Source organism: Salvelinus sp. IW2-2015, linkage group LG2 (genome assembly GCF_002910315.2).
Source record: "Salvelinus sp. IW2-2015 linkage group LG2, ASM291031v2, whole genome shotgun sequence".
Taxonomy (NCBI): Eukaryota; Metazoa; Chordata; class Actinopteri; order Salmoniformes; family Salmonidae; genus Salvelinus; species Salvelinus sp. IW2-2015.
Window position 1 is genome coordinate 13,884,567 of NC_036839.1, and position 12,272 is coordinate 13,896,838.

Here is a 12,272-nt window from a genome sequence, read left to right on the forward strand (position 1 = left end):
TGGGGTAACATCTCACAGCAAGAACTGGCAAATCTGCTGCAGTCCATGAGGAGGAGATGCACTGCAGTACTTAATGCAGCTGGTGGCCACACCAGATCCTGACTGTTACTTTTGATTTTGACCCCGTTTTGTTCAGGGACACATTATTCKATTTCTGTTAGTCACATGTCTGTGGAACTTGTTCAGTTTATGTCTATTGTTGAATCTTGTTATGTTCATACAAATATTTACACGTTAAGTTTCCTGAAAATAAACTCAGTTGACAGTGAGAGGACGTTTCTTTTTTTGCTGAGTTTAGTACCTAACATCCGATTTGGACCACATTTGTTTCTAACAATGAGTTAGAGATGAAGAATGCAAATACATTTTCAAAATCCACCCACGGACCCCCCACACCCCACGTCAATCACACCCCAATAACTAATATAAGTCCTCTATGTCAGATGGTGGGTGGCATGGTTTGCTGAAATGACATCGAACGACCCCCATGGATTGATGTTTTCTCAATGAAGAGTTCGGCGTTCGACTAGCAACGTACGACATGCACGCGCAGTTACAAGCCCGTTGGAGTTAGCAGCAAGCGGATGAGCAATATCCACCATCGTAGTACGGATGAAGTCTGTCTGGAATGTGAAGCTAACTGAAGCTGGCTAACTTTAGAAAACCCTGAATAGATCTAGCTTCAAATCATAGTATACCCCTCTGATTTGACTTTCAAGTTATCTAGAAGGTTGACTGTAACTATGTACTGTTTTGGCAGAGTGAGAGTACAAACGCTTCCCCCATTCAAACACACTCCAAAGCCTCCAAGACCCAGATCTCATTCTCAGTCACATTACCTAATGAGGAGAATTGAAACCAAGYKTAAATCAGGAAGTTCAGCCCCACTTTAAAATGTTGAGAGTAAATAATTTTGCCTAGAGACCGACTACCCTCAAAGACAGCCTGGGGGATTCAATAGACAGACTTGTCACACCCATTTATGGGGCTAGGGCAGTGATTTCACTGGTTTCTCAAGTGCTGCTGAGGATGGGTCGTGACCCTGCGACTGGGGGATTGTGACACATAAACAGCTGGTCAGTCTGACATATTCCCTTTGTCTCGACAATGGAACAGCTCAAAAGGCTGAGTGAAAGCCTGTCAGCCTAATCAGGTGAGAATGCAGCTCTCATCATTGTGTTACATAAGGAGCACATTGAGACAGGCTAACAAGGAGCCACACTGTTCCAGCCCGAGGTCACCAAGGTGTCATTCTGCATACTTCTTCAATGCTGAGAAATCCAAGTATTTCACTCTTGACAATCAAAAGAGAAAGCCAAATCCATGCTAATCCTTTGGACTTTTTTTTAAACAATAGAGCGAGGGGATCATTAGAGAAATGCAACCACTCTAATTTTTCAATGTGAATCCTGGGTCAAGTGGAAAGGGGATCGGGTATAAAGGGCTCATTTGAGACTGCTGTATCAAGTGAAGACTGACACTTTCGTTTCTTTGGGAAGATAATCGAGCTCTACAATCATCTTATCAGACTGTATACAGAAGAACAAACAACAATCTGATCACCTCCCTTGAGCAAATCACAAAGTATTCTAAATCGCATGGGCGCCGGAGACAACTGGAGAATGACAAATACATTCTGAAAGCAACTCATTATTAAAAGCTGAGGAGCGAGGTCTAATGCTGCTGATTTTCTTTGGTTAGCACTGAGCTCTGTAATTTCAGGCTTTACCATGACTCAGAGGCCTGAGTTGGGCTAACCCCCCTTGCCTCATCCCCTCCCCTCCCTCAGCCAGAGATACCCAGTGAATGTAATTAACACCTGCAGGGAACCAATCGCCTCCAGGGAATGGGTGGTGTGGTCATCGAACGAGCCACAGCCAGCCTGACTTGACAGTCTTGGGGATAATATATAGCAGGCTTTCCGTTTTGACGTTCAGTCATTTCTTAAAGCATAACCATAATTGTTAGCTTGGAACATAATGAATGTGCTCCCAGTTTAGTAAATGGCACCGAGCATGGGTTCTGTAAAAGCACATACATCATACAGTACAGATTCAACATTGGCACAAATCGAATCAAATCCGTGCAGTATAAAAAAAAAAAACATTGCTCCTGACCTACAATGAGATGTTAATGTTTTCACACAAATTAAAATTAGATTCATTTTTTTTTTTTTACTTCACTAATTACATAATTTTAAATGATTTTCTGTAGACCAGGAACAGCAAGAGCAGTTGTGTGACCATGTTGTATGGTTTTCCGTAGCGCAGGCTGAATCGAATCCCCTATCAAAAAAGTATAAAACATTTTTTAAATCTTACTTTAAGTTAAAGTAATGTACAATAACCATGCATCTGCTGTAAGGTGAATTAAGAAACCTAACCCCCAAAACCTAAACGTTAATTCTCTCTTCTCCGTTCTAGGCGGGAGACAGCCGCGTGTACACAAATAACCTATACCGATAAACTCTCCCCGCGTAATTGCGTCGCAGTTTCTATATACGTAACTACAATGTTGTCACTACAGTTATTACATAGGTATAGGGACAAGTTAAGGTACTGAAGAGTTATCCATTTAAGCACAGGAATTCCATGTGATGAGATCAAGCAGAACCAAAACAGAGCCAGGGATCTAGTAAGGAGTGAACGCTGACCTAGTGCCAGGTCTCCTCTCCCCCCACATTRACCTCCTTCAGTCACCACTCTCTCCAACTTTCTATGGCTTCGTCCCAAATGTCACCCTAATCCGGATGTACTGCATTCATTTTGACATTAGCCATTAGACCAGGTGTGCTGTTCATTGTAACACTAGTGCTGATACAGAACCTAGGTAAAGACCGGATCTCACAATCACACGTAGTGTGGATTCCCTGTAGAGTGTGCTGACACGGCATTCTCAACCCCTCATTTTCATACTTGCACAACTGGTTCTGCGTCCTCACGCCCTGCAGTATCAGATGCTTAGCGCAAGCCAAACATGACCGAGCTATGGGTGAATTTAAATTGACACGTGTCTTGCGGCTAGTTTTTTGTTTTCTGTCAGTACCATGCTATTTAGAATCACATGTAATGCCTGAGGTTTTCAACTGGAAAACATAAGAGGGGGAATTGGTGTTTTCTATAATATAATATACAGAGAACGCAGACTGGAATAAAATGTCTGCTCACTTGAGTTGCGCCGCTTTTGGTCCAGGGTAATAAACAATCAGAGACAAGGGATGAGACGGTTGAGGGAATAAGTTCTGGGAAAGGGTTTGGAAATGGGTCAGTCAGCACAGTCTCCTCTCCCTCTTCACTCTTCCTGGAGAAAGGGAAAGAAGAAGTATATTAAACAGAGGCAGCCTTGGTAATGTCATTGGGACTGTATATCAGATTGCTGGAGGACTATCGGTCTGGAGCCTACAGAGAGTCATAGGGATCTCCTTAGCTTCTATCTGAGACATCAGATTTTACAGTCCATACCCAAACTAAAGCTTGCGTATGGCCAACTTGTGTTCTATACCTCCTCTCTATTGTCGGGGCCTTTGATGAGGACAATGTGTCTTCTGTACATTCGAAGGGATTCAGTATGACTGAACAGGTGATCCTCCCAGACAGACATGGCTGACGGCCAGTCACTGTGTCTGCGACTGTGTTGCCCCCCCCACACACTCTCAGCCAGTCAGACAACACACCCAGCAGAGGGACAAACCGATATTTGATAAAACAATAGATAACAATGTACCCTCCACCTCAGAGGCCGCTTAGAAATAGCACTTTGGAGCCTAGTTCTCTCCAAGTTAGCATTAATCCCATTAAATGCGACATTAATCAAGATAGAGTTTGGTGATACACCCTCTCTATACATTCTGTATAGGCTACAATCTGTATACCCATGTCGCCCCATTCATGCATAGTGAATCCACAACTGAAATACAGTGTATAATCCTTCTGTTTATCTGATATGGATTTCTGATAGTGTCATGTACGAGGGTGCGGCCTTGACGGCCGTTCTGTTGTTTACTTCTCAAAGCGTGTCCGTTTAATCCGTTCACATCTAAATCGATGTCCGTGTGGGAATGACCAGGCTGACAAAAGCGTCACCACATTCTCCGGTAGTAGCATGAGAAGATAGGAAACAGAGTTTATAAGTGAAGGCCTTGAATGGTAAAAAAGGTGGCTCACGTTGACATTTCCTTACTGCTCTGTAAACACACAGCGGTTACTAAGTTACTAATTACAAGCAGAAAAGTAACAGGTGCTTGATTCGAGTCCAGTTCTTTCAGTGTACTATTCAAATTGGCTAAAACTATCCTCTCGTTGACAGTTGTGTGTTCACCACAAGTGTTTACAGGTACAAAGTCTACAGCTATTTTTCAACTGGGACTTCTGTGCCCTACCGCTGCAAACACAAAGGGTGTACTATTCCTCTGTAGGAGAGCATATTGTATGAGCTCACTAATCACATATGTTAAAGATTAACTTCAAGTAGTGAGTTACAGTATAAAGTAAGATAGATATGCTGAGGCTCTTGGAGGAAATGCTGGGATTTATATTACTAACACATTTATGAGGTTTGTGTTTTAGACAGTTCATTGAAAACAGACTAAAAATAAGTTTAAAAAATACAGTAAATCACACTCATTCACAGCAGCCATTCCAAAGGAGAAATAAACCATACCTATTTCCTTTGCAGACAGCAGTCTTGGAGGGCTGGGCATTTGGTGGTTGTAAAGAAGCATGCAAAGGGATGAGGGACGGGCTGGAAGAGCCACTCACATTACCCTTCCCACTCCCAAAAATCTCTGCTTTCTCTCCGAGGCAGCCAGAGGTGTGTATGTCTTCCAGTGTGTTATTCATATCACTCATGGGGGCCGGCTATTTCCAAGGCATCATCTGGAGCAGAGAAAAGAGACGAGCTGTTGGATTGGCGTGTAGAGTGTGCAGGGCAGTAGCAGAGCAGAGCAAAGTGAGAGCGGGAGCGAGAGCTGGCTGGGCTCCTCTGTCTGATCACAGCACACAGCAGACACAAGCTTCTCCGCAAGGCTCATCTGCTGCCCATGAGGCTGGCCCAGTGGGGCAAAATGAACCCTCCTACCAAAACATGATCCACCACAATAAAGTTATTTTTAACGCAATGACTCCCAAATGAGCCCTCTTCGCTTTGACACAGTGACGTATTCAAATCCACAAATGTGTCTCTCTCCCTGTCTGGCTTTTCCCCCTGGTTTTAGTTGTTAATTTACCCTCTTTTTTTTTTACTTCTTGTATTTCTTTAATTAAACGATTTATTTTTGTACTACCTGGAAAGCAGACCTGCACACAAAGCACACTTCCACAAAGGGTTGTTCGTTGTTGGTATGCAACTTATCTCTGTAATGAGTCCTGGAGGTTTGCCAGACTGTAAGACCAACTGTTCCTTTGTCACAGACTTCACACTGAGGTCCCGACTCCACTTTAAACTGAGCCCTGTGCTGGACTAGATGCATGTGGAGAATATCCCAGACAGAGTGACTCAGCTGTGGTGTGGTGGGCTGTGGCGTGGTAGTCTATGTCATTCTGTGATAGCCAGCCAGGCATTATGTGTGGGGGGATGGTTGATGCGATAACATCTATCTGAAAGGTAATGTGTAACAGAGACTGGGCTGGGGTTGAGAGGCTACTGTAGATAATGACTGCCTGCATGTGATTAAGGTAACATCTGGTCGCAGTACCAGTTTACTTAGCTTGCTGAAATCTAGATGACTTCGGTCAATACAAAACGTAGCAAATGTTTTTAACTGGGTATTTCCATGTAAAAAGCCCCATTAGCACCAAAGTCAAGCCAAGTTTTGGGGAAATTAAAGCACATGTAAATTTTTCTACCATTTTACATCATAAAAATTTGGAATAACCAAAGGCTTTGATTGCTGGTCAAACAAAAAATGTATTAAAAAAGGTATTATACAGTGCATTCAGAAATTATTCAGACCCCTTGACTTTGTTCAAATTTTGTTACATTACAGCCTTATTGATGAAATAGTTTTTTCGCCCCCTCAATCTARACACAATAGTCAATAATGACAAAGCAAAAACTGCTTTGTATGTGCAAATTTATAAAAAATAAAAACTCAGTACATTGTTGAAGAATCTTTGGCAGCGATTACAGCCTTCTTGGGTATGATCTAAAAGCTAGGCACACCTGTATTTGGAGAGTTTCTCCCATTCTTCTCTGTATGTCCTCTCAAGCTCTGTAAGGTTGGATGGGGAGCATCGCTGCACAGCTATTTTCAGGTCTCTCCAGAGATGTTCGATCGGGTTCAAGTCCAGGCTCTGGCTGGACCACTCAAGGACATTCAAAGACTTGTCCCGAAGACACTTCTGCATTGTCTTGGCTGTGTGCTTAGGGTCGTTTTCCTGTTGGAAGGTGAACCTTCGCCCCAATCTGAGGTCCTGAGCGCTCTGGAGCAGGTTTTCATGAAGGATCTCTGCACTTTGCTCCGTTCAGCTTTCCCTCGATCTTGACTAGTCTCCCAGTCCCTGCTGCTGAAAAACATCACCACAGCCAGCATGATGCTGTCAACACCATGCTTCACCGCAGGGATGGTGCCAGGTTTCCTCCAGACGTGACACTTGGCATTCAGGCCAAAGAGTTCAATCTTGGTTTCATCAGACCAGAGAATCTTGTTTTTCAAGCCTGATTGGTAGAGTGCTGCATAGATGGTTGTCCATCTGTAAGGTTCTCTCATCTCCACAGAGGAACTCTGGAGCTCTGTCAGAGTGACCATCGGGTTTGTCACCTCCCTGAACAAGGCCCTTCTCCCCTGATTGCTCAGTTTGGCCGGGCGGCCAGCTCTAGGAAGAGTCTTGGTGGTTCCAAACCTGTTCTATTGAAAAATGATGGAGGCCATTGTGTTCTAGGGGACCTTCAATGCTGCAGACATTGTTTTGTACCCTTCCCCAAATCTGTGCCTTGACACAATCCTGTCTCGGAGCTTATGGCTTGGTTTTTGCTCTGACATGCACTGTCAATTGTGGGACCTTATATAGACAGGTGTGTGACTTTCCAATCAATTGAATTTACCACAGGTGGACTCCATTCAAGTTGTAGAAACATCAAGGATGATCAATGGAAACAGGATGCACCTGAGCTCAATTTCTTGTCTCATAGCAAAGGGTCTGAATARTTATGTAAWTAAGGTATCCTTAAAAAATAATAATAATACATTTGCYAAAATGACGCTTTGTCATTATAGGGGTATTGTGTGTAGATTGATGAGGGGGGAAAATTATTGAATCAATTTTAGAATAAGGTTGTAACGCAATAAAATGTGGAAAGGTCAAGGGGTCTGAATACCTTCCGAATGCACTGTAAATACTTCAAAACACAATAATGTTTAAGTAAAGACCCCTGCCAACTAATATCAACATTTAGTTTCACAGAAATGATTTTCCTTCTGTAAGTTTAAGAAATATTGCCTAGTGTCTTGTCATTCTGTTACCAAAACCCCACATATCTTTAAGATATTTTCACATTTCTCTCCCTCATGAGGGAGGATAATGAAAGTCCACAAAGTAACAAGTAAAGTTACACCTACCAATTAGTTTGTGTTTTTACTGATAACAATTTGGTGTATAATTTATTAAAACACATCATTCTGTTACCAAATCGATAACAGAATGTCTGCAATAGAATTGAATTCATAGAAGTCATAAACCACAGTTGAGGGGGGGTAATCCACCCCCCCCCCCAAATTCAATGTGTAATATCATTCAATGTGTAATATCATAGCTTGATACCCCATTCTTTCTCCAGACATCCTTGAATCTTAATTCGGAGTAGGTATTTAACTTAATAAGGAATAAGTGGTCACATAAAAAACTGAGGGAGATTTTACTGTCATTCTGTTACCAAACTTTACATCTGCGCTGTTCTTCAAGTACATGTGTTTCTGTAAAAATTTATGTGGAAATTGTTCAAAGTAGTCCTTGTGCATAGATTGTATGGTTTAACTTTCCAATCAATGGTTTTTGTTTTGCATACTTCTAAAGAGTATCAGCATCATTCTGCTTCCGTGGAATTGCCCTACTCCAATGATGACTACTTCCACTTTATTAGTAAGTAGACATTGAACATTAATTTGCTCTTGGCTGTTTGCGTGTGATAATTATTGTTATGTGCTTCAAATCTGAAAAGTGGCCAATATCTGTACAGGAGCAACTTTTCAAAGTGCTACTTAAATTGCAAAAACAAAATCTATGGCAAATGCCATTAAAAGTCCCACTCTACCTGAATATCACTTGTTCTGAGTAAAGTTCTTATTACTCAATTATTGGATTCTTAAGTCAACGCAAGAGCCATCAGATAAATCTCTGAAAAGAGTAAAAATGGTACAATCTATGTTTAGTCACATGTCCATCATCATTGTGTCTTTTCACGGTTTACAACAAAACAGGCTCTAAAGGGTTTACTTGACAAGGACACTGAGCATCTATTCCCAGAACAGGCTCACACTGAAGAGGCTTCTGTGTCTCTCAGAGTCCGTCCCAAACGGCACCCTATCCCCTACATAGTGCACTACTTTCGACCAGAGCCCTATGGCCCCTGGTCAAAAGTAGTGCACTATAAAAGAACTTGGGTGCCATTTGGGACGCACCCTCAGTTGTTTAAGCAGCAGCTAGCAATTAAATGGAAATCAGACAGATCTGTATGACAGGGAGCTGTGAGCCTCCAGTAATGCACTCCCAGTGTAAAGGAGCCTGAGCTAACAGCACTGTCACAATAACACAGCTCCACCTGGCTTAGGTTACCTTTTCACTTAGACACACCATCATATGAAAAGGCCCCCCTCTCTGGAGAGCACCACTGACAAAGCATGACACCAACAAAACAGGAAACCATCAAATAAAAAGGACAGAAGTGACATGCAACTGCTTAAGTCTTTGTAAAGGTGAATGTGAATAGTCCCATGCTTATTCAACAGATGCATTAAGCAGCGCAATAGTGATTTAGTGTAGTGCATGTGTGCGCCTGTGTGCGTGTGAGAGAGATGACACATACAGAGAGAAAAAGAAAGAGAACGACAGCGTAAGAGAGAGAGACTACTCAAACAATCGAACTGGGGGTCCTCCAGTGGCAAAGTCCGAGACAAGGACACTTAGGCCGAGCAGCATGAGCTGTCCAAAAATAACCCTGGACTGATACACATTCTTCCGCTATCAGTCAATGCAAATGCTTTCTAATTACATTAGTAGAAGATGTGAGCCAAAGCTATTTTAGTAGTCAGTGCCACCTCTCCCAGTCTTGCCACCATGACAGTCCCAAAATAAGACAATAGCTGGTGAAAGCTGAGGTAAATTCTCTGTGTGCATTATGGATGAGGAGTAATGGTTAAGTAAGAGATGTTGAGCACTTATGAGTTCATGTAAAGCGAACGGCCAATCATGCAGTAGCTTCGGCACCCGTTTTGCGTTCCTTAACTGTGACCTAGGTCGTTCCTCTCATTGCACATACATGCACTGAAACAAAGCCATATTAGTGCTCTTTCTCCGAGGTCATATTGCATTCTCATGCCTTCAGCAGCCCCACTGAAAGTGATCCCCTCTCAGTTCTCGATCCGACACGAAGACAGTCCACAGCACTAGACTGACCTTGTCGGAAAACAGTCTGCCTTGTCAAGCCTACATCCAGGGTAAGAAGTACAGTTACGTGTCATCAGTATGTATTTGGAGCTAAGGAGTTTAGAGTAGCTAGATCAACATTGCCATGTACTGTCGTCACAAACCTGTTGTATGCGCTTCTCGTTCCCCAGTTCATTGTTCTTACTGAATATCCTAGTCCCACTCACCTCACGTTCATGAGTGACGTGGGGAGTACAGGTGAGCTCCAACCAATGTTCCAGCAGGTTAGCTGCTCCTACAGAAAGGAGTTGGGCAGGTACAGTAACATAGTGTTTACGGTGGCACAGCTGGATTCGTAAGGAAAAGAGAATTTATGACAGAAGCTCATAAAGACAAAACAAAGCGTAGGTGTCTTTCGTCAAGGTTGTGTGGTTATCGTTGTAGCTGAAAAACCAGGAACAGGTGTGGGCTCGTACAGTGTGACTGACATCAATATATGATCTAGCCCCCTAGACTATGTTCTAGCTAGAATAGGAAGTAATTGAGCAAACACTATCCTCATCATCATCATAAATTATTTTGTCTTCGGAGCAGCATACTCCCCACATCTATTTCCAGCCACACATGCAAGGGGCACTGCACTTATGGAAAGTGCAGAAACAGTTATTCTTAGATGGTCACGTAGAAACATAATTGAGCATTACAAACACAGCACACATCAAACACCAACTCACTCATTTGACCTTTACAGCACAACTTACAACATCAGCTGCTCTAATGGGGGACATCACAGAATGGAAATAGCAAACTGGCTTTCTTTTCTAATCCTTCATCCTCTGTTGACGCAGAAAAGAGGACAGCTATWACACCGCAATCTATCATTCCTTGGAGTCCCGGTTTGAACAAAATGCTCTGATTCACAAAAACCAAGACAATTTAGTTGATTGGAAAGAAATGTTGTATGAGCCATTACGTGCATGACTGAGCAGCCAAAACACCTCATGCTGCTGGATTAACAATAGACAAAACCCTGTGACAAAACAGTTTTATGTAACTTGGTTGTTTTGCCCCAACTCAAGAAGTGACGAAGCTAAACGCAGAAGAATCCAATGCTAGGTGCAACAGGCAGATTACAGTTAGGTCTAATTTAATGTGAAATATAATATTAATGTGATATAATGTTACCTACCTCCAAATCAGTCATGTCTAGGTAGGCTGCATTAAAGTAAAGTAACTARGGGGGTGGAAGGGTAGGATTGGGGACACAAAGAGAGAGAGGGGGGGGGGTAGCGAGATCATTAGAATCTGTACACATTGTCTGCAATTTACATATCACGTTCCACCACTGTAGCACTTTGAGACTGTTTTTAAACGAAAGGGGCCTCACAAATCCAAATGTATTATTATTCATTACCAAGACTTTTGATGGATTTTCCACCGCTTGTGTCTACCTCAGTTGAATTCTGTCCCGAGTCATGTCAGATGAAGAATGGAAAAAAAATACATCTGGCACCAGACATTCAGTACCAATGATGTCATGAGTATTGTCATGCCTCTAAATACAGGACCACTGTGATCTGTTAGATCTCACTAATGATTTGGCAAGTTGACCATTACTACTGAACAAGTCAGTTATATGTTATAGTTTCGCAGGAAGTTCTGAAAATACATCCCAATTAGTAAATGAAAGGCCTGAAAGTATTTTCTTAGTATATGATTATTATTACCTTGAAAAGTGACAATTAAAAGTGAAGAATACACAATAATCACTGATAATGATGAATTCCTAAGTCTAGCAGCAATGTGTATAAGCAATTTAATTGCTGTACAAATCACTTCTAAAAGCAGGGAAAAGGCTGCTAGCTTCAGTGATCCCAGATTTACTGACCTGCATGGATAACAGAATTGCCAAATGAGGCAAAAAAAATCTAACCAATGTAAACTATTCTTTCTTTAAATACTGTAGTAATCTTACTTTTCTAATCCATGTAGAATTTACTTGAATAGCAAAAAAAGTACAAATACTGTGTTTTAAAGGAATAATACCTAAACAGTATATTTAGCGATACAGTCGCTGTTAAATTAGCATTCTTTTATTCTACAAAATCTATCAGTTAGGCAAACTAGCATCTGTAAAGTTCTCAGTTAATACCAGGTTCACATGCCCTTGTATTAAACTGCATGAACTCGGGCGTACAAAAGATAGAGATARCGCATAATGTAACATTAACATGCACCCGTCGAGCAAACACACTTCGTAACTCTAGGAGAAAATACTTAAAACATGTAGACAAAAGGAGCTATATCTGTACAGCATAGCCTGCTCCCAGAGTATGTACTAAAGCTCTAGGAATGAAGAGGTTTTAGCCTCTGAGTGTAGTGCAGGGGATAAGTGGATATTTTAGAGGTCTCCTTATCAACTACAAAAAATACACACCCTTTCTTGCTGAATATTACATGAGGCAATAACCAGCAATGAATTTCTAACCTACCCTGGGTTTGGAAGCAGAAGTGTTTTTTTCCCTCTCCAAATGATTTCATTCCTACTGGCTATGCACCAAGTGTATCATGCTTCTTTCAAACATTCAAAATTGGCTATATTGTAAAAATGTATGAAAACAAATTGTAGATTTTGGGTTTAGGCATTAGGGTTAGCAATGTGGTTAAGGTTTAAAAAAATAAAATAATAATATG

The 12,272-nt window shown here is 41.7% G+C and overlaps 1 protein-coding gene across 7 annotated transcripts in view; it reads right to left on the reverse strand.

Annotated features, from left to right (window-relative positions):
- LOC111974704 (growth factor receptor-bound protein 14) overlaps positions 1 to 12,272 on the reverse strand; it is a 51,878-nt gene that overhangs the window by 38,778 nt on the left and 828 nt on the right. For 2 of the 7 annotated variants that reach the window (XM_070447213.1, XM_024002656.2), the window contains 2 exons: positions 4,660 to 4,874; positions 3,168 to 3,300 (listed from right to left, as the gene is read on the reverse strand). The exons of 1 other annotated variant lie outside the window; for it this stretch is intronic. In XM_070447213.1, coding sequence (XP_070303314.1) covers positions 3,168 to 3,300; positions 4,660 to 4,847 — 321 coding nt within the window. In that variant the 5' untranslated portion in view covers positions 4,848 to 4,874. 4 more of the 7 variants (XM_024002665.2, XM_024002648.2, XM_070447244.1 and 1 more) reach the window with 4 other exon arrangements.